The 21,450-nt window shown below is 41.4% G+C and overlaps 9 protein-coding genes across 15 annotated transcripts in view; 6 read left to right on the top strand and 3 right to left on the bottom strand.

The window, feature by feature from the left end:
- Positions 1-6: 6 nt before the first annotated feature.
- Positions 7-2,108, top strand: RB195_023840 (uncharacterized protein; the record flags this gene model as incomplete). 2 transcript variants are annotated; one of them, XM_064211409.1, is made up of 4 exons in its annotated part: positions 662-840; positions 1,401-1,689; positions 1,751-1,853; positions 2,038-2,108. In XM_064211409.1, the coding sequence occupies 4 exons, from the start codon at positions 662-664 to the stop codon at positions 2,106-2,108; spliced, it is 642 nt and encodes a 213-aa protein (XP_064067289.1). The 2 variants fall into 2 exon arrangements, with proteins under 2 accessions (XP_064067291.1, XP_064067289.1); XM_064211408.1 differs by lacking the exons at positions 1,401-1,689; positions 1,751-1,853; positions 2,038-2,108 and adding exons at positions 7-120; positions 169-513 and having other exon boundaries at positions 626-844.
- On the bottom strand, positions 759-10,996 carry RB195_023838 (uncharacterized protein; the record flags this gene model as incomplete). 2 transcript variants are annotated; one of them, XM_064211406.1, is made up of 5 exons in its annotated part: positions 759-985; positions 3,164-3,229; positions 3,285-3,426; positions 8,891-9,026; positions 10,875-10,996. In XM_064211406.1, 5 exons carry the CDS (start codon positions 10,994-10,996, stop codon positions 759-761), a joined length of 693 nt encoding a protein of 230 aa, XP_064067287.1. The 2 variants fall into 2 exon arrangements, with proteins under 2 accessions (XP_064067287.1, XP_013298433.2); XM_013442979.2 differs by lacking the exons at positions 759-985; positions 10,875-10,996 and adding an exon at positions 9,129-9,133 and having other exon boundaries at positions 3,141-3,229.
- On the top strand, positions 1,336-1,740 carry RB195_023841 (uncharacterized protein; the record flags this gene model as incomplete). The annotated part of the gene is made up of 1 exon (XM_064211410.1): positions 1,336-1,740. The coding sequence occupies one exon, from the start codon at positions 1,336-1,338 to the stop codon at positions 1,738-1,740; it is 405 nt and encodes a 134-aa protein (XP_064067290.1).
- RB195_023839 (uncharacterized protein) lies at positions 9,336-10,328 on the top strand (the record flags this gene model as incomplete). The annotated part of the gene is made up of 1 exon (XM_064211407.1): positions 9,336-10,328. One exon carries the CDS (start codon positions 9,336-9,338, stop codon positions 10,326-10,328), a length of 993 nt encoding a protein of 330 aa, XP_064067288.1.
- A 1,265-nt stretch (positions 10,997-12,261) lies between the features above and the next one.
- On the bottom strand, positions 12,262-12,939 carry RB195_023837 (uncharacterized protein; the record flags this gene model as incomplete). Of its 2 annotated transcripts, none has more annotated exons than XM_064211404.1 (2): positions 12,262-12,740; positions 12,810-12,939. In XM_064211404.1, 2 exons carry the CDS (start codon positions 12,937-12,939, stop codon positions 12,262-12,264), a joined length of 609 nt encoding a protein of 202 aa, XP_064067285.1. The 2 variants fall into 2 exon arrangements, with proteins under 2 accessions (XP_064067285.1, XP_064067286.1); XM_064211405.1 differs by having other exon boundaries at positions 12,810-12,912.
- Positions 12,940-13,387: 448 nt separating this feature from the next.
- Positions 13,388-13,867, top strand: RB195_023836 (uncharacterized protein; the record flags this gene model as incomplete). The annotated part of the gene is made up of 1 exon (XM_064211403.1): positions 13,388-13,867. One exon carries the CDS (start codon positions 13,388-13,390, stop codon positions 13,865-13,867), a length of 480 nt encoding a protein of 159 aa, XP_064067284.1.
- Positions 13,868-13,966: 99 nt separating this feature from the next.
- On the top strand, positions 13,967-14,422 carry RB195_023835 (uncharacterized protein; the record flags this gene model as incomplete). 2 transcript variants are annotated; one of them, XM_064211402.1, is made up of 1 exon in its annotated part: positions 13,967-14,422. In XM_064211402.1, the coding sequence occupies one exon, from the start codon at positions 13,967-13,969 to the stop codon at positions 14,420-14,422; it is 456 nt and encodes a 151-aa protein (XP_064067282.1). The 2 variants fall into 2 exon arrangements, with proteins under 2 accessions (XP_064067282.1, XP_064067283.1); XM_064211401.1 differs by having other exon boundaries at positions 14,177-14,422.
- A 149-nt stretch (positions 14,423-14,571) lies between these two features.
- On the top strand, positions 14,572-14,853 carry RB195_023834 (uncharacterized protein; the record flags this gene model as incomplete). Of its 2 annotated transcripts, none has more annotated exons than XM_064211399.1 (1): positions 14,572-14,853. In XM_064211399.1, one exon carries the CDS (start codon positions 14,572-14,574, stop codon positions 14,851-14,853), a length of 282 nt encoding a protein of 93 aa, XP_064067280.1. The 2 variants fall into 2 exon arrangements, with proteins under 2 accessions (XP_064067280.1, XP_064067281.1); XM_064211400.1 differs by having other exon boundaries at positions 14,584-14,853.
- A 1,873-nt stretch (positions 14,854-16,726) lies between these two features.
- RB195_023830 (uncharacterized protein) overlaps positions 16,727-21,450 on the bottom strand; it is a gene marked incomplete at both ends in the record, with an annotated part of 33,907 nt that continues 29,183 nt past the window's right edge. Inside the window, 3 exons of one of the 2 annotated variants that reach the window (XM_064211394.1) lie at positions 16,727-16,982; positions 18,498-18,597; positions 18,677-18,809. In XM_064211394.1, the coding sequence (XP_064067275.1) occupies positions 16,727-16,982; positions 18,498-18,597; positions 18,677-18,809 (489 nt within the window). The remainder of the gene's footprint in view (positions 16,983-18,497; positions 18,598-18,676; positions 18,810-21,450) is intronic. The other variant, XM_064211395.1, reaches the window with a different exon arrangement.

Here is a 21,450-nt window from a genome sequence, read left to right as displayed (position 1 = left end):
AGAGCGATGGAGTTTGAGAAGGCGTGGGAGGACAGGAACCCGCTGAAAGCCTATGCTCTACTAAAACAGTATAGCGACAAAATGAAAAGATGTTCCCCTGTCCTCAACACTGCTAATGGGGTAGCTGTCGGTGAAGCAACCCTTCCAATTTGAAAGGAACACTTCAAGACCTTGCTGAACCGGCTAGCACCGTCAGCTCCTGAACTCGAACACCTTCATAGACCGACATGTGCGGTTAACGAGGAGCCACCGACCGAGTCGGAGGTCCTAGTCTGTATTCAAAAAATGAGGAATGGAAAATCTGGTGGAGACGACGGGATTAGGGCAGAAATGCTAAGATATCTTCCTCCGTCTGGAATTCGTAAAATGACAAAAATCAACCGTCCAATATGGGTAGACGAAAGGATACCTGATTCGTGTAGACACATTATCATAATTCCCCTCCACAAGAAGTTATCCGTCACGGACTCCTGGAATTATCGAGGAATCTCTTTGCTGCGTGTTACGTACAAGGTACTGGAGCGCATTATCCTGGACCGACTCATCATCGCGAAGAAACAACGCGCGACGAGCAAGCTGGCTTTCGTCCTGACCGACCTACGATTGACCAGGTGTTCATCGTCAGGAGAGTGATCGAAATCTGGCAGCGGATTCGAAGCCAATGCAACTAGCGTTTCTGGACTTTGAAGCCGCGTTCGACTCTTCTCACCGAGGCCGTCTTCTCAACGCGCTTCGCGCCGATGGAGTACCAGGAAAGTTCATTCGCTTGCTTGATGACATGAATCAACGAACAACTGCTGCAGTTCGAACACCAGACGGATTACAACACCGTTTGAAGTGGTAACTGGAGTAAGACAAGGGGCAGTGGCAGGACCCTTCCTGTTCAATTTCGCCATCGACGACATTATGCGAAGAACAGTCGACCAGTGTCCTGCCGACATTGTCTTAGCACCATCTGGGTGCCCCTTGACTGACCTCGAGTAAGCTGACGATGTTGTTATATTCGCGAAAAGCAGTACGAAACTTTAACATGTTGTCAACCTTGTATCGAAGCTGGCTGCAGCCTATGGACTACGCCTACGCCCTGATAAATGCAAGCAGATGTGGATCTCTTCGAGACCTCGAACGGGAATCAGGGTAAACGGACAACCGATAGAACTCGTCGATGAGTTCTGTTACCTGGGCTGCGGTAAGGTCACTTCTGCATTTAACTCCTTAACGAAATGCCTGTAGTCGACCTCCATCACTAACGAAGTCAAGCTGCGAGTCTACCTATCCGCAATTCCCCCCATCATGATGTACGGATCGGAGACTTGAGCAGCACCATCAACGGTTATGGAGAAGCTTGACTGCACGGAACGAAAGCTGCTTAGACGGCTACTTGGCTACTTTTGGCCTAGGTTATGCCACAATGAAGATCTTTACACAGAAATTGATGTGGTTTATCGGTGGATGACACGTGGAAAACATCAACATCCTGCACCGCCATCGAAAGTGGCTAAAGTAAATCGTCTTCGCTTCTTTGGTCATATATTAAGGAGACCTGCAAATCGCCTTGTTCAACGAGTTCTGAAGAGTTTGCCGGGTTCGAGCTGGAAGAAGCCACGTGGCCGAAAACGCAAGTTCTGGACTGAGGAGGTGAAAGAGGACATGAGGACACGCGGCGTGGATAGGCAGTTCAGGCGAGACGTAAGGTTTTGCAGAATATGGAATGGCGACGAATGGATTGATTCTGTGTAAGCTCTCGCAGAGGATCGAGAAGGTTGGCAAGAGCTGTGTTCAAGGACGGCACATCTCGGCGAAGATGCGGGTAATCGCGTCAGGCGATGACATCAGCCCGCCGATTAAGTCAAGTAAGTCAAGCGGCGCAACTCAAACAACTGGTGTTTCGCTAACATCGCGGCTAAACGGCTACCAAGGGGAGCACTATTGTAGACATTGTCTTTAAGCAATCTCTTTGCTAACTCATATCTTGTAGTGTGACGAGGCATTTGAGGAGATAACTTATATGTGTCTTTGATTTTCCAAGCTCTGCAGAAGGTGATGACACCGAAACGTTAGCCAGAATAAAGGTGAATAACAGTCTTGGTTCTGCTCAAGCAAAGTAGTGCACAATTCGGCTAGTTTTTTTTTTCCAGAGAAGAAGGTTTGCGTTTCAAAACAATCATATCGCTGTTTTTCCCACCTTCTAGTCTTTTTGGAATTTTGATAGGACCAAAGTTAAAATTTCTCGATTTTTTTTTGGATTTTTCCCATTTAAATTTGAGATAGGACCAAGCTGTTAGGAAAGGAAAAATTCCGCACATAGAGGTTTCCTTAGTCCCTCTATCCGAGTTAAGAAACGGGAAAAACGGCATTTTTCCTGACGTTGTCTAATCAAAAATTTGGGAAAACGGCGAATTCCTGGAAATCGTTTCATATAACATATGATAGAGAAAATAATCGGCTGCAACATACTGACGTTTTAAAAAATCACCAATAAACTCGGATATAGGTACTAAGGAAACTCCTACGTGCGGAATTCCTCCTTTCCGTACTGTTTAGTGCCATCTCCAAAATTTATATAGAAAAAATCCAAAAAAAAAGTCGAGAAATTTTAACTTTTGCCCCACCATAATTCCAAAATGACTAGGAGGCGGGAAAAAACAACGATATGACTGTTTTTTAAAGTGCAAACCTTCTTCTCTGAAAAACTACCTAAAATGTTTCATTTGATCCTCTTGTGACGAAATTATTCGCGATCTTTCAGATGTAACAATGTGCACAGAATCTTAACTTTTTTGGTTAATAAATGCCATTAAATCCACTTTAAACTGCCGATTATTACGTATAATTAAATTCTTCATCTTTTAGAACTGGCTTCAAGTTTCTAACTTTCTGCAAAAATTTGACTCAGCGGGGTGTCGAACCTGAGTCTTCTCACTGTCATATTATAGGAACAGAATGTTGATTGTTTCACCTTTCAAGAAGAAGAAAGGAGACTGGCTTGTAATAGGGAGGATGGTGTCCCATTATTACGCTTGACCCTGTTTACAGGATAATTAGTCAGTTGCAAAACAAAACTTAAAACAGGGAGTTTAGTATTAAAAAGTAAAGAGAACAAGAAAAAAAAAGGGAATGACCACAGAAAATTGAAAAAATCAGGGCATTTTGACGGACGTACCAGCTCCCAACACAATCACTCGTCCTTTCAAAGAGGGTAGTGAGCTTTGCGAGCATCCACACATATCTAAAAAATTACTTCAAATACAAAGAGCACCCACCAAGTAAAGGAAAGAACGCACTAGGTTTGCTTGCAGCCGCTACCATGGGTAGGAAATCCTTGCTTGTGTAGTATCCATGGCTTTGTGAGAGGCCATTGAAAACATCTACTTTTTTGGGCTCTGGCAATCCTATGCCAATGAAGATAGCTTTTACGCCGTCAGCCTCAATAGGAAAAGCCCACTTGCAGATATAAATGTCCAAGTTGCTAGTGAGCCGTTCACTTAGGACTAACACTTCGGATATCAAGTAGGTATTATCTCATGTGACGAGAGCGTCGCACGATAGCCCAAAAGAAAAAAAAAGTACTTTCACGAGAAAACCAGCGTAAAATATAGGGGCAGGAGGGGGGTACTCAGTGACGTCGTTATGTCTGGAAGTAAATCTAAATAAATCCAAACTAAATCAGTGAAGACTGTAAGACTTAAGCATTAGTTTTAGAGGATGTATGACAAGTAAATTAAAATAACTAAGAAAAAAAAAAGTAAGATAGAGCGTCCAGAGTTAAGGGCGCCACTGAGGTCTCTTTTCCCGCAGCTACATTTTCACCGAAAACAATATTATAAAAGTACAAGACAGAAAGGTCACAACACTCTTGCTCCTTGGAGCCTCGTTACACTCCTACGGTCGTCGTTAAACGTGTTTTTTTATTGTCTACCAGTCTGGACGTCCGGTTAAAGCCGGACTTCAGACTTCTTTGGGTGTTCTCTTCGCGTTCTTTCACCGTTAAATTAATCAAGATTAATTAAAATTAGTAATGGTGACGTTTTCTCCAAAATCAGAAGTCTGTTTTTTTAACGACGTTTTCTTCTTTCTTTTTTTACTATGAATAAAGGCGAAAGATTTCATAGTTTTCTTTCTAAAGGCGTTAGTTCTACATTTTGAGAATATTCAAACATTAGCTCCAACTTCGATTCCAATATAATATACGCAAAATTTTAAAGCATTACTCGAAGTATGGGTTTTCTTCCTATTTTCCCCAATAGCTATGAAAGAATGATGTTTAACATAAAATGACGTGAATGACATCATCGTGCTGATAAAGATAACGTTCCTCGTCAGATATGTAAACTGTTGGCTAGTATCTAAGCAGCCGATTTCATTCGTGTCTCCACTTTCTGAGGTAGGAATAATAGCAACTTGAGGCAAACGTGCAAGGAAACAGACACACGAAAGAGTCATAGAGGTAAAAAGCAACGCGCGCAGTGGCCACGAGTATGAAACGGTTGCAATATCCCACTTATCTTTTGCGACATGCACACGAAGTTACTGCCCGATAATACTGCACTATAGCACAACAATTTTACACCATTGGACCCGTCGCATCCCCTTTATAGCTATTTGGCGCCTCCGCACGAATTCGACGCCACTGGACCCGTGTCTCCTCCTTTTACCGCTCTCTTCCTGACATCAAAAGAAACGACTAAATTACCGAAGAAATGTTCTCTTACTGTTGAGGTTATGAAGGATGTCTATCCTACTCAGTTACACAAAACAACGAGGCAAGGACTAAATCCATGCAATCTAAGGTCTCAGGGGTGCGCTAAAACGCTAAAACTAATCTTTGGAAAAGGACTTATGCTCTGGGACCTTGGCAGCCCTCTTCATGCAATACAACACGAAAAAAGGAGATACTGCTAAAAAAAACAGAATAGGAGAGCTCCGATCAGCTGGTTGCGCTCAGTTTAAATAAGTAAGAATTCATCGAGGACGAGATGCGTCACCCCAATACAACACGTTTTACGTCGGCTGTATGCTTTCCGTTGAAATGCCTACGGAGTTTTATGTGAAGTTTTTAAGTCTGACATTTTAGTCCTTTCGCCGTCTTCCGCCCGCCGCCACTGTGTGCTGATTTATCCTCGTGTGAGATTTCTGGCAACTTTCCCGATGAAAGTTGCATACTCGTATCCAAAAATACAAGCAACTACAAGAAGTCCCGCTTCGCTGAACGAAAGCAAGCGCACCTAGATTTGAATTGCATGGCGCAACGGCTAATTATTTCCTTCATTATTTCAGAGAAATAGGCAATCCATAAAATTAGCGCTATATGCTGTTCTTCGGAGAACTATAGAAATACGACACTCCGAAGTTCATTACCTTAAAGGCAACATACCACGAATCTGAGATGGTGCGGATTTCAGGTGGAGTATCCGTATATGGGTCGTAGATTATGGAGACGGGGGTAGTTACGCTAATCTCTCCCTGCATCACCACAAACAGCCCCCTCCAGAATGCTGTTTTGTACGAAGCCATCTATTGCAACGGTCCACCCCTTGCGTCGCCTCCGCCCTGCTACTCGTCGAAGATCAATTCGGACTGCCCCGATAGGTAGTAAAGGACGCTACGCGTGCAAAGGGGCGCGCTACAATAGAAGGCATCGTACAAAACAGCATTCAGTGGTCGGCTGCTTGCAGTGATTCAAGGAGAGATGAGCGGAACCACCCCGGTATCCATAATCTACAACCCCGTATACAGATACTCCACCTAAAATCCGTACCACTTCAGATTCGTGGTATGCTGCCTTTAAAGGCATCACTCCACGAGTCTGACGTGATATGGATTCCCGATGGTCAAAGACTACACGGGATCGTAGATTGCGGCTTCGAATGTTCCGGGGCGCTATTTCCTTCAACTTCTATTGGAGCGCGCCGCATCCTCTGGGCCGTTTTTTACGGTAATTAGGAAAAAACGGACCGAATCGCCCTCTTCCCCATAATCTATAAACCCGCATAGGCATAACCTACCTGGAAGCCGCACCACCCCTGATTCGTGGGTGATGCCTTTAAAGGCAGCATACTACGAATCTGAGGTGCTGCAGATTTCAGGTGGAGTATTCGTATACGGGATGGGAGACTATGGAGAGGAGGGGGGGGCATTCCGTCCATTTCTTCCTAATTATCGTAAAAAACGGCCCGGAAGATGCGGCGCCGCGCAAGGCTGGCGCGCTCCAGTCGAACTCCCCGTGGAAAATAGTGCGCCAAAACGCCTGAAGCCGTATCTTCTGGGCCGTTTTTTACAGCAATTAGGAAGAAATGAACGGAATCACCCTTTCCTTTTTTCTACATAGTCTCCCATTCCGTGTACGAACACTCCACCTGAAATCCGTACCACCTCAGATTCGTGGGGTGATGCCTTTAACTCACGAGCATTAGGCGTGGAACTTATCGGTATGTTTGTACGTGCCTGCACACACCACGCAGACACTTACGACGTTAAAATAATATTTACCGATTTCGGTTCTCATCTCTTCCTTACATCCGAGAATTGTCAGCTTATTTGTTTTTAGTTGTCTTGTAGTTCACTCTGACATCGCTTGCTGTACCGTCTGTCACTCTTTCCTGTCGCATTTACATGATCACTAGGACCATTAGATTCGCTGGGGCGGAAGTGCGATGTTCATTGTACCATTTCCACGCGGCAACTGCCTCAAGACATCATTAATTTGAGCATTTCTAAGCTGTGAGGCTTTAAATCTTCTAGTATAATCTACAAGAACTTTCAGTAATGTGCATGCGCAAATAGGCGTGTCCACGCGGAAGGTACCTGACCCAAGAATTTGAGATTTTTGCAGAGAGTAGTGTCTGCTCGAAATTTGGAATTTAACCATCTGGGATGTTGCGCACTTGTAATCATCACGTGCGCATCACCGACACTAATCTAACGAACGATCACTGGCGAAGTTTTACAGAGATCTGTGTAACGACCACAACGCATATGCGCCTATCAGTATGTGACGCGGGTGAGGAATTCGTAGTAATGGAACTCTCAACCATTTGAAAAGAGATTACTTGCAAAGCAACACAATCTATCGCCTCGTAACACAAAGACCATTCATCTCCAGTACAAGCTTCTGCGTATGGATGAGTGTAGGTAAATCTGCTGGGTTTGATGAGCGTTTTGTAAGTTGAATCAAGCAAAAAACTGAATTGTAACAGCTTAGTCAAAACGAATTGAAAATCAAATTGAAGTCATATGAAACAACTCAACATTACGACAATGTTCAAATGATTTTTGATAATAAATCCTGTGGATATAAGCAGACTGTATCTTATACTTCCTTCATAAAATTTTTCAGTAATACATCATCTCATTTGTCGAACATGCATACCCTCGTACCTTTACGTAATGCGAGAATTGACAATAATTGCTTTGCAATCTTTTAATATTACCTCAATTTACAGCAACGTGAAAATAGTGAGGCGCCACAAGCTTTATCTGAAAAATGCTACATTTACAGCTATGAAACATGAAGAAGTAGTAAAAGCGGCTCATAAAGGAATGTCTGGATTTTGACATTCTCAATTGTTCTTGAAACACGACTGAAAAAGGCTGGCAACACGCCACCGTCTTGCACCGGTGTTCCGGTGAGCAGAGTTTAGGAAACTGTTCTAGTGTGTGCACCGATTATGAAATGTAGATGCATCGATGACTGCTACATCATAACATGTGAAGTGTCCTAAATTGACAAATGTTCCAAATACTCAACTATCGGTCGCATTGGGTAAAACTCACACGACATACTCCAAAAGATGACCAGTTTTCCTGTCTCTAATCACAAATAGAAGTTTTTAGTAGCAGTGTTAGAATGAAGTGGTAATTGGAAAGAAAATTGCAACATTTTGTTGCATGGAAATTTGAAATTCTGAAGAGTAGCTTTGAAAATTGTGTGTGTCACTGGCTATACAGTGTGTTGTTTTACTCGAAGATAAACTCCCTCTCTGCCTTCGCTTTATCTCTGATAGCGATAGTTTTTACGTAACATTGTTCAAGGGTAGTTGCAAGATATGATAATAGTGGAAATTTCATATGTGAACATTAAAAATCAGCCTGATAAGAACAGATTACACGTACGACAGTGCGCATCTGCGAAATAAGTGTCATCTGTTCGTACGAAAAAAGAGACAATTGACGGAGACGGATGCGCTTGAACGGGAGTAGTGTATAAGATTGAATGCTTGCTGTGTAATGCAACGTATATTGGGAATACTGGCAGGCATCTACAGGTGAGGATTATTGACCACATAGTAGTATAACGAATTGTCACTTGTCTTTATGAAAAGGCGGGTAATTGTATTTAAGCTAGGGTGATATGACTTTTAATGCTTTGTATTCGAGTTTGCAGTTTACATTGGAGGCAATGACCGAGTCCTCGGGTAAAGATTTCACTGGTTATATGGTGGGAAGTTTGACAATTTGAAAGGCTTAGCTTTGAGTCAGATTACGGAAATGAGTGTGATGTGAAAGCTCACGAAACAAGTTTAGCGGCAAGTAATGTGGAGAAGACGTCGTGGATCCTTAAAAAGAAAACCTTCGATGAACAATAAAAAAGAGTACTTGTCGATAATAAATGAATTCTTTGCATTTGTACCGCTATGCGAGCAATGCCTACAAACTGAGTGAACTAACACCCCTAACATATTCGGATGGGCGAAATGTAGGATATTAGCAGTAAGGGCATAGGATAGTTTAATTTAACCTTTGTTTAGCCCTGATGAAGGCAAAAAACCGAAAGTCTCACACAATAAGAATCCCACCCTCGTAGATACAACTATAGAAAATGTAGAGAATAATAATGGTTTTACATAGAAAGCGAGACCACTTGAAAGTGTAGTCCGCGTTTCACTCGAACCTTCAGCTTTTCGATTGTGAGATCATTCTCGTGCAGAGTCCTCCCAGTCTCAATTTTCACACCGATATCGCGTGCTAGCTGGATTTCGAAATCCACCACGTCATATGGGAGGCGAAATTGTGGAATTTCCGATGAACTGGAAAATGAATTTAGAATGTGATGAATAAATATGCATGCGGCAGTAAAACTATAGTTGCCAGTTACTTGGTTTTTATTCTGATCAGCCATGGCAGGTTACCACATGAGTTGGAGTACAGCTTATTTAAAATGTAATCAATATTAGAAAAAGGTTATATAAAATACCTATAAAATCTTGGAAAGAGAACTTCTGCTCATTACGCCTTTTCAGCAGAAAACCTCAATATGGTGTGAGGCCATGTAGTTCGCGTGTTCGGTTGTCTTTATTGGATCAATTGCAATAAATATAATAATCAAAATAATAGTAATGATAACTACTATTAATGTATTAATGTTATTATTATTATTATTATTATTATTATTATTATTATTATTATTATTATTATTATTATTATTATTATTATTATTATTATTATTATTATTATTATTATTATTATTATTATTATTATTATTATTATTATTATTATTATTATTATTATTATTATTATTATTATTATTATTATTATTATTATTATTATTATTATTATTATTATTATTATTATTATTATTATTATTATTATTATTATTATTATTATTATTATTATTATTATTATTATTATTATTATTATTATTATTATTATTATTATTATTATTATTATTATTATTATTATTATTATTATTATTATTATTATTATTATTATTATTATTATTATTATTATTATTATTATTATTATTATTATTATTATTATTATTATTATTATTATTATTATTATTATTATTATTATTATTATTATTATTATTATTATTATTATTATTATTATTATTATTATTATTATTATTATTATTATTATTATTATTATTATTATTATTATTATTATTATTATTATTATTATTATTATTATTATTATTATTATTATTATTATTATTATTATTATTATTATTATTATTATTATTATTATTATTATTATTATTATTATTATTATTATTATTATTATTATTATTATTATTATTATTATTATTATTATTATTATTATTATTATTATTATTATTATTATTATTATTATTATTATTATTATTATTATTATTATTATTATTATTATTATTATTATTATTATTATTATTATTATTATTATTATTATTATTATTATTATTATTATTATTATTATTATTATTATTATTATTATTATTATTATTATTATTATTATTATTATTATTATTATTATTATTATTATTATTATTATTATTATTATTATTATTATTATTATTATTATTATTATTATTATTATTATTATTATTATTATTATTATTATTATTATTATGATTATGAATAATAATAATAATAATAATAATAATAATAATAATAATAATAATAATATAAATACTCCTATAAATACTAAATAAATTCACAATTTTGACACTTTTTCATTTATTTTCAAAGTTTTAGCCAAAATAATTCGTTATTAGTATCATTATCATTATCATTTATCATGTATTTTCAACTGGTACTCATATTCCAATGTACATGTAGCTTGTTCATGCATTCGTAGTATTATCTGGGAGAATTGATCATGGTAGGATTTTTCTAGCAGCAACAGCAAAACTTTTTGAGGGTCGTTTCAGATTTTGAGGTTAGGACCTCTTTTCTTCCTTGTTATACCAATGAAGATTCAAGAAATAGTCAAGATAGAATAGCTCTTGCCCTTTCCTTCACAAATCGAGCCATTTTCTTGTAGTATGGACGTAGGACCTCCACAACGGTTTACCGCCTCATAGTGGCGTGGAAATGATTATGGGCGTCGAACTGCGAAGCACAGCGGAGGTTCGTCCTCTGGCAGGGTCTCCCAAGCTGAGAAAGAGTTCGACACACCCGACATTCCGACTTGTGGCTCCCCGATCCATATAGATTGGGCGACGACCTGTGGTGAAAGCTAAGCTCGCCGTGGCGGGGTTGCTTAGTTTGGGGAAGTCTTTGCCACTTTTTGCCAGCATATTCACAGCGTCACTACCCTGTATGCTGGGCCCTGCCGTCTCAGACGTCGGACGGTATTGTGACCGGTGAGAGGCGATCAAATCTCAGGTTGCTCAGGACGTCTTTGATTCTGGATCAAGGGGACACACGCACGACTCGCCATGGAGACTGTCTCAGACTGTGTACTTACAACACGAGAACAGTTTCCACAGACGCTGACCTGCATGCCCTTCTCGGAGCTGCAGAGCGTATCAAATTTCACGTGATTGCTCTGCAGGGAGACCAAGTGCAGAAGGAGCGACGTACGACAGATGAATGAAGGTACACTAGACATTCGTGGAGAAAAGGTTCCGTCGCGAAATGCGGTGTTGATTTTGTTGTGCACCCATTTGTCGTCCATTTTGTCGAATCTTGCGAGATCCTGTCCCATCGTCTAGCCATTCTTTGCCTTCACCCTCTGCGCCGAAAATCCATCAGTATCATCAGCTGCTACTCTCTAAAATCAGCAGCTGATGATTCCGGATTTGACGCGTTTTACGAATAGCTGAAGGAAGTGATCCGCAACGAGAAGTCCTTCTACAAATTCGTTGTCGGAGAATTCAACGCAAAACTAGGAAAGGCTACAGAAGAGGAACACAGGATCGGATGATTTGGACTAGGGGACCGGAATGAAAATGGCAATCGTCTCGCTGGGCTGTTGCCCGCCGCTCGCCTCTTTCATGGGAACACTCTTTTCATGAAAAAAGATCATCGTCGGTGGACATGGGAATCGCCCAATGGCGCGACTCGGGCGGAGATCGACTACATACTGATCAACAGGAGGTGTTGTACTCGACGTCTCGGTAGTACCATCCTTTTGTAGTGGTTCTGATCACCGTCTCCTTCGTGCGGAAATACGACTTAGCTACACGATGGAAAACAACATCTGCTATCGGCAACGAAGGAGAAAAGAAGTCGTCTACGACGACTGCGTCCTTAAGGACTCATTGTCCCAAGGTGACTAGCACATCGAGAAGGACCCAAACGTGGACTACGAGATGCTGCTCAGGAGATTACGAGCCTGTGCTGAACGTGCCTCGAAGCCGCGAGCGACAAACTTGGATCGAATTTCGAAGACCACGAAGGAATTGTTGCAAAGAAGAAGGGCTTTGAGGCTTGATCCGAATGCATCGCACATTGAGCAGTTAGTAGCAAACACTTCTTCTTCTTCTTCCTAGCTTTGTCCCACGTTGTTGCAGGGTCCGCCTTTCTGCTTCTTGTCTTCCATTTGGTTCTATCCATTGCATCAGCCGTTACACAAACGTGCATCTATCATATCCAGCTTCATACGGTCCAACCAGCGAATCTTTGGCCTCCCACGCGGCCCCACTCCTGAAACGTCGAGCTTCAGAGCGATTTGGGCAACAGAATCTTCCTCTCGCCGCAAAACGTGACCAAACCATCTCAGTCGCGCCTCCTTCATCTTCTCAGTTATCGGGACGACGCCGAAGATGGAGCGTACAGTGTCGTTGGATACTTTCTCTTTTAGCATTACATCTATCGTCCACCTCAACATCCGCATCTCCATAGCGCGTAACACTCTTTCCAAGGCTTTCGTCGTCGGCCAACACTCGCATCCGTAAAGGGCAACAGGACGCACAACCGTCCTGTAGATCTTCGACTTCAGTCGAACAGGGGCTTTCCTGTTGCACAGTACGCCTGTTGCCATTTTCCATTTCATCCATGCCGCATTAACACGTGCTAGACCTTCTTGATCAATGTCGCCTGTAGAAGTCAGTTTGGATCCAAGGTACTTGAAACTGTTCACCTTGTTTAATTAGGTGCCATCAACACCATCTTTTATCCTTGGTCCGCACTCCATATACTCAGTTTTTGAGGCGCGATCCATGTTGCTGCAGCCGATCGTTCCAGGACTGTACTTGTTTCTGAAGATCATCTCGAGACTCCGACGCGACCATGACATCGTCGGCAAAGAGTAGAGTCCACGGATACTACTTCTGGATTTCCTTTGTTATCGTGTCCATGCACAGTATGACCAGCAGGGGTAAGAGGGATGAACCCTGATGTACTCCTACTTGTACAAGAAATGGCCTGCTTGTTCCAGCAGCACATCGTACAACGCTGGTAGGCTTCGCATAAAGCAGCTTTGTCCACCGCACATATTCTTCTGGCACTCTATGCGACCTCATGGACATCCATGTGGGACACGGTCGAAAGCTTTTTGGCGGAGGACACGTCAGCCTGAGGATCGGGGTGCTTACCTAGCGGCGAAGAGGGAGGCTAAGAAGGCAGTCTCCAAGGCGGAGCTGGACCGCTACAAGGCTGTGTATGACATGCTTGATGACATTGCCAGAGAAGGCATGCGGGCAGTGTATCGCTTAGTCAGAGCGCGTCATCGCTCAACGTAGGATATGGAACACACCAAGATCGTTAAGGGAGCTGATGGAGCCGTTCTGCGCCGCTCTGGTCAGATCCTGGAGAGGTGGCGAGAGTACTACAATCACTTGTGTAACGAAGAGTTCTGTCATCCTCCCATCCCAACTGTTCCCAGCGTCGAGGGTCCTGTTCTACCAATTACTGCCGTCGAAGTCAGTGCTGCCCTCGCAAAAATGAAGTCGAACAAGGCAACCGACCCTGATGACATATCTGCTGATGTCTGGAAGCTGCTAGGAGATCGAGGGTCCGTGTGGCTCGCAACTCTATTTAACAAGATCGTTGCAGAAGGACGGCGAATTTCCGTGACCGTGCCTGTATGGAAAGGGAAAGGAGACATTGCTGACTGCACTTTGTTCAGGCCTATACGACTGCTGTGCCATACGATGAAGGTTTTTGAGCTGGAAGCTCGTCTGATGAAAATTGTCAGGATTTGCTCAACCAGTGCGGCTTTGTGAAGGACTGCAGCACTATAGATGCTATCCATGCTATCCGTATCCTTCTGGAGATATATCGAGAGAAGAACCGCGATGTACAGTTGAGATGAGCTGTTATGGATGTTTATGAGGTGGCATGGAGTATCAGAAGAACATGTGAGGAAGCTGCTTAATGCGAAGCCTACCAGCATTATACGGTGTGGAACAAACAGGCAATTCCCTGTACAAGTAGGGATTCATCATCACTCATCCATGCCGTTCATACTATATATGGGCACGGTAACGACAGAATCCAGAAGCAGCATCCGTGAACCCTACTCTTTTCCGACGATGTCATGCTCCCGTCGGAGTCTCGAGATGGTCTTCAGAAACAAGTACAGTCCTGGAACGATCGGCTGCAGCAACATGGATCGCGCCTCAAAAACTGAGTACATGGAGTGCGGACCAAGGATAAAAGATGGTGTTGATGGCACCGAATTAAACAAGGTGAACAGTTTCAAGTTCCTTGGATCCAAAGTGGCTTCACAGTCGACATTGGTCAGGAAGGTCGAGCACGTGCTAATGCAACCTGGATGAAATGAAAAATTGCAGCAGGTGTACTGTGCGATACGAAATTCCCTGTTCGACTGAAGTCGAAGATCCACAGGACGGTTGTGCGTCCTGTTTTCCTTTACGGATGCGAGTGCTGGCCGACGACGAAAGCCCTGGAATGAGTGTTGCACGCTATGGAGATGCAGATGTTAAGGTGGACGATAGGTGTAACGCTAAAAGAGAAAGTATCCAACGACACTGTACGCTCCATCTTCGGCGTCGTCCCGATAACTGAGAAGATGAAGGAGGCGCGACTGAGATGGTTTGGTCACGTTTTGCGGCGAGAGGAAGATTCGGTTGCCCAAATCGCTCTGAAGCTCGACGTTTCAGGAGTGAGGCCGCGTAGGAGGCCAAAGATTCGCTGGTTGGACCGTATGAAGCTGGATATGATAGATGCACGTTTGTGTAACGGCTGATGCAATGAATAGAACCAAATGGAAGACAAGAAGCAGAAAGGCGGACCCTGCAACAACGCGGGACAAACGCTAGGAAGAAGAAGAACTGCAGGTTTCTAGTCGTTTCGGAATCAGGTCATAGCCCATGTATGGGTACTCCTTGGTATGATAGTCACATTTGAGGAGAATGTCAACGAGGATGCAATTATTGCATAAGTTTCTTCTTTCGTCCGTGATAGCGGATATTTTTTCATGATGTTTTTGGTCAAAGGATTTAACCCGCTACCGAATGATGGCACTACTGAGATGTCGAAGCATAATATAAAAAAGGTTGCCAAGATCGCGGTCGAAATCCATACAAGTTGTGCAGTTGGACCATTTCCATATTTACAGACGGTGATCTTTCTTCCATGAAGAGAGAATTCCCATGAAAGAGGAGCATAATGAACATGAAATGGGCGAAATCTTTGCAACTTTGTCTAGTTTGGTCTATTCAGTTGTTGAAATTGAATAGTTGCAATTTGACCATGTTCATGGATTTTCAAAGGTGGAGACGGAGAACAACGTGACGTACGTGAGATGACAAGATTTCCTCAGAATTTACAAGGTGGACGGCAGGTAGGTTATAACAAAGTTGTGGTCTCCGCAACTTGAGGTTAGATCGTTACCCACCGGTTATCATATACTCATTGTCCTTGCTGCTTGCTCTCAGTGTGTGGAGTGCTTACAGGGCAGTTAAATTGGTTCCATGCATTAAGCACCTTTGCTATTGCGAGCTTAGTCTTCCTCACAGGTTACTCTCACTTATAAGGAACTACTTTGCGACTTGCTTTGCAAAGGCGATAACGAATCTTAGTATGTTTTGATGAGGTCTTAAATATGTCAAAGTTCCTCAGCTTCCGACTGCCATGCAAGCTGGCCTTGGTGATCGACCTTTTTCATCCTCTTCTCAATGCTGTAGTTGTTCCATCTGGGGTTCGGAAAGCAGTCATTGTTCTTTTACGAAAAAGCATTACAATACTTGTAATTTGAGTACGGAAACGTTCGAGAACTAATTGTAACAGTGAAGTGGAGGATTTCAAAATGCGTTCAGCCAGTGATGGACGTTGACTTGTCTGGGACCATCTCCGCTTTGGCTATGCGATATACTCCAGGAACTCCTTCAGACATGCTTTCTGTTTACATGCTAATATTTAATCTGTTGAAACACACAGTTCAACCTTTCGATCTCGTCTTTCTTATATGAAGATTTTCCAAGTGCAAAAAAAATGCCAAAAAAAAAACCTTTCTTTGGAAATAGTTCGCTGCACCTTCCATGTTCAGATCTCCTAAGAATCTTAGTTACGCCAGAAGTGGCCCTAGCGGAACATCTGAATAATTTCGTAATCTCAATTAATACTGTATATTTCAACTTTATTTGTTTTTTCTATACCTTTCAGGCTTTTTGAAATTGATGTTGACTTCGAAAAACTCTAATGACTGCACTAATCCAGCCGGCAAGCTGGAGACTCGGAAGTAGATTGCTAAGCCACTAGAGTTGATGAACCGATAAAATTACTGGTCTACAAAGTCTGAATTTGTGCCACATGTCTTCTCTCACAAAGTCACTGTTGCTGATTTCAATTCGAAGAGTGACCTTAGGAGAACAGCTGAGTAACTTCACAACGCCACAACTTTGAATGTAACAAAAAAGATAAACCTTCCGTTTTTATTGTTACAGCTAGAACTATGGGAAAGCTAGGAGTCTTGGAACCTTCAATAACAAAAGTTCGTCAATCTACTCTTTACGCGAGCCGACTAGTAGGAGAATATAAGAATGAAACCGACACTGTCGTCTTCCATCAAGCTTTTTACCTAGTTGTTCTCATAGTTATTTCAAAGTTATCAGTTATTATCAAGGAATCGGAGCCTCTCTATTTCCACCAAAAGGAGAAGAAGCTACAAGCTGCATTGCTGTACGAAGTAATGCTCTAAGTTTGAATGTTGCCAAGGCTTTGCGCAGTTTGCGTATGAAACTCTCGAGGATTGCATATATCGACGTTGAGCCGCAGAAGCCAAAGGCAACTGTGAACGCGAGCTCGAGTTTGTGAATTTTGCAGAGAAGACATAAAGGACAGACAGGAGCTCGCAGACAGGAGCCGCAGTACTGGCTAAAGGTAGAATAACAGAGTATTTGTTTATCCCAGGATCCTCTTTGGCAGCCTAAACAGACGACCACAGTGTCGAGAAAGGAAAAGGAAACAGTCAGCCACATTGTCTGCACTAATCTTTTCGACCGCCGCGTTCACTTTGCTCTCACTCTCATCTGAAAAAAAGAAAAGTCGTCCCCTCTTCCAGGACCCTACATGCCACGACAAAAATCGTACGGGACCCAAAATTAGACATGTGAAGAATATGCTGTCAGCTCTTGCTGCGTGGTAAGGATTCTTTACACGTATCGGTAGGACTGCAAGATCCTCAACGAGTGGAAAACGATCAAAACAATGCTATTGTGCAAGAAAGGAGGATCGCACAATATAGTCAACCACCACCAAGAATGCACACTGCATGTTAGTGAGACCATCGTATACAAAAACGTCGAAGATACTTTGATGAAGATCAATAACATCACGATCCTTCTCCCAATTCCCTAATTCCATAAAGCTACCGCCCTCCTGCTTTGACTTAAACTCCAGAAACTTGGATGCCTTAGAAGCAAAAAGAAAATGCGGTCAGCGCCATCGAAAACAAGACTCGTGGAAAAGATTATCCAGAAATGTACCCTATGTCAATGATCCAAGGTTAAGAACGTTGCCAGATGGGCCATGCCCCTTAACGGCAACCCTCTGGTAGAAAACCTGTGCAACTGAAACCCATTAGATATAACATTAGGTAGTGACCCTGATGGTCGGATTTGCTCTTTTTTCGGAAGTGAAAGGGTGTCAGTCGTTAGTCAATTCGATTAGGCTGCGCCAACTTCGATTTGAGATTGCTTGAGGTTTATGGATGTGTTTGGCATGAAGTATTACTTGCAGATCCATTACCTCAATTTTGGTTTAATACGGGACAAGTCTGGTACCAATCAACTCTAGAGGGATGGAAGGTATGCTTGACCTACAGCGGTTTCAAACTATTAATCGTGCATTGGCAATGCAAACAACCTCTATATCTCTCAAAATCATTCTGGTTTTGACATTGTATGATCGAAACATGACAGATTTTGTATCTAATGGTGTCATTTTCATCATCTCATTTTACACTAATGAGAGCACATCCATCCATTCTAACGACAGTTTTACGACGGAAATTGAAAAAAAGTATCTTGAGAAAAGTCGAATTTTTTTTTTCAAGTTGAAATAACGAGAGATATAGAAGTTAAAAACCCTAAGCATTTCTAAATGTTATCAGCAAAAAAAAAGTTCAATCAGTCAGTCTACTGAATAAAGAGCCGCTTCATTGTTGTTCATATGCAGTTTTCTTCCAGGAGGATTCAACTTTGTGTGGTATGTCACAATGTAAATCTTCTTCAGTACTTTGAGGAATATGGATTTGAGGACTGATCACCGCACTGTCCCACGTGTTCAAGAATTAATAATTATTTTAATTTTCTTTCTAACTACAGTGGTTTGTTTAGCAGTTTTTCTCAATTACGCAACAATTATAATACGCATAGCTTGGTCCACTACCTTAAACCTCCAACGAAGTGTTTCTTCTCATAGATGGTGATGTTGGTATAGCCGAGCCTTGCCAAAAATGAAGCGCAAGAAATTGAAGCAGGACCGCATCCTGAAATTCCGTATTAGTTGTAATTTGGATTTTACATCTTTATATTTTACAGTGAGATGCTTGTGTTGAACTGAAATACGTATAGTTTGGACTTGTAAATACAATGCAAAGTACAACTTTCCTAGTAGAGCAACTGCTTCTTCATGAGACCCATTTCTGCTTTCTCGAACTTCTTTTGAAACAATCTGTCGGATGTTCATCCTCTTAAACACCTAAAATTATGTACAGTTTTTTAATTTCTAGCAAAGAGTAAGATACCAGTTACCCTCGCTGTTGGATATTATTAATTAATGTAACTCATGTTGCAGTTCTTCCATTTTGTTCCCTGCTCCACATCAGAGACACCTGCACCGACAATTGCTACACAATGTTCTGTTGAACAATTCTCTAGTCTCCTTCCTGTTCTCGAATATTATTGGACTAGATTGGAAAATAAGTCGTAAGCCTTTTTTCATTATTGAAAAGTGCACACAAAAATAAGAACAGCTGCCAGAATGTTTCATAATAATTTGGTAGGCAGTATTTTGCATTACAAAATGGTGCGTTTGGGCTTGTAATTCTTTTGATTGCTACTCATTACTTTATTTTTGAACTAACATAGAGTTGGAGAATGAAGCGAAGAAGGCAGCATTTTGATAAATTCTTTTTCTCTCACCTCATCGATGTGGTAAGTCCGTTTAAATAGATTTGACAAACAATGCCTGAAGGTACTGCCAGCCATTGATCTTTCTGCTTCGAAAATGAGAAATTTGACCATAAAGACTTATCACACACCAGTCGATCAATTCTCGTAGATTTTTTTAGATTGTTCAAAAGGCTGCCGAAACGGTAAAGGAATAGAGTGACGATCTGTACGTGCAACGCATGTACGCTTACATTGGAAGCGGTCATTGATGATCTGATGATGCAAGTCAACACGATCAAGGATGTCAGCGGACAGACCGAGATGAGGCGCCACAAACAGAACACCATAGAGGAGCTGTTCCTGGAAACATGCAACAAAAGAGAAAACGGTAGAGTCGGCTTCCTCACCAGCCTGAAGGTACCAGTTAAAACCAATTCTTCCGAGGAACTGACGAACTGAATAAGACTTTCACTGATGAGAAGTGCGGCCCAACGCCAGCGCAGACAATATTCATTGCTTATTTTTAATATCAAGTTACGAAGAATAAAAGCTCAAGCCTTTTCACATTGACCTAGGGAAGCTTCACAGAGAAGATCATTCCTTGCACATTTCTGCTGATGATTGGCAGAAACCGGCCACAAAAGAACGTCTAAAGAACCTCACAATGGGACCCTCGGCTCATAGTGGAACGATCAGGCGGGAAGGTTTCCTGAGTTTACCATAGGAATGAGACCATCCACGGAAGCCCTCTTCACCACATAGGATGTTAGCCTCCCGGGTATACCGTAATGAAGCAACATCTTCTCCAGCAAAAGCTTTTCAATGAGTGATGTCGCTGTTGCACCGAAATCCTGCACAGGATCGGACCATCGTCTTCTTCGAGAAAAATTTTTCTTTCCAGGCAAAGGAAAAAAGAAAAGATTCCGCAAAGTTCATAAAGCGAACCCCAGTACCACGACCAACTAGGATCTCTAGCTAGTAAACGGACTTTTGGGCAATGGACAACATTGACTACGAATCTGCTTGTGGAGCATCTTCACGTCTATAAAATAAGGAGTTTTAAAACCACAGTTATCTCTAAAAACTATGGAGCTAATACGTTAGCATGGAGCTGCACGAGACGGAGGCAACCATGAACTTAACTCCGAGCTCGCAAGGATTGGGAAAGTAGATAAAATAAGACATTAGAAAGATAAGGGTAGTATCAGCTGAAGCAGCGAATTAGAAAGAGCTTTTGTTCTATAGTCCAAACACAGCTTTAAGAAGGGGAATAGAGAAGGTCATTCACAACTTCTACTGAGGTATCTTCGACAACCACGTCCACTTGCCTCCTCACTATGTGAGGGAAGATGGACATAGCGTACTTCACCTGTTCTTGCCAGGACAAAATCTAAGTATCCGGAGAATCTATTATCAGAACTGATCTGGCGAGGCTCTTCACGCGTTACCTGATGGAATACACAGTTTCTAGTAAGGTTCCTTTATGTATGTCAACATCAGAACCATGTTGGTATGCATAAAGGAGGATCCACAGATCCAAAGATGAGATTGGTGACTACTGCCTATACTATCTATGGTCCGTCATCCATGAACTTTTCGTAAGAGTGATCTTGAATAGAATTGAAAAGCACTAGATCGAGGGCAACCGTGAGAACAATCAGGGTCCCGTAAAGAAGTTGGAAACGACTGACCACATACACATTGTCTCGAAACTCGATGAAGTGTCTCGATAGTATAGGATGCTACTGGGTCTCAGTTCCATTGGGTTGAAGGAAGTCTCAGTTGACGGTAATCGTGGAAGCCTTGGACAACAAAGGACGCGTATACTGCAGTACATCAAGTACCTAAAAGTATACTTGTACAGTGAATTTCCAAGCGGATGTTCACCATTCTACAATACGTTTGCAGTCGACGCGAAAAGAGGTCTCCGAAAGGGCGACACAATCTCACTCGAAAATATCCAGTTTCACTATCGAGGATGTAGATGTAGTAATGTGAGAATGAGAATGGGAGAACATGGGAATGATAGATGATGGCCGACAGCTACTGCGCTTAGCTCATGACACTCAGCGGAAAGAATATATTTGAATACTCCGGCTGAATACATTTAAGATTTAATGGAAATGATGGATGACCTGATATCTGAGCTAGGCTTTGAAAGAAGACTCGACGTCAGAGACACTGCCGTGTAAAATTAAGTGGGCTGAATACTTGATGTATTTCAACGA

Source organism: Necator americanus, chromosome X, assembly GCF_031761385.1.
Source record: "Necator americanus strain Aroian chromosome X, whole genome shotgun sequence".
Classification (NCBI taxonomy): domain Eukaryota; kingdom Metazoa; phylum Nematoda; class Chromadorea; order Rhabditida; family Ancylostomatidae; genus Necator; species Necator americanus.
The sequence above is the reverse complement of the archived record's forward strand: the minus strand, read 5'-3'. Positions and strand labels throughout refer to the sequence as shown.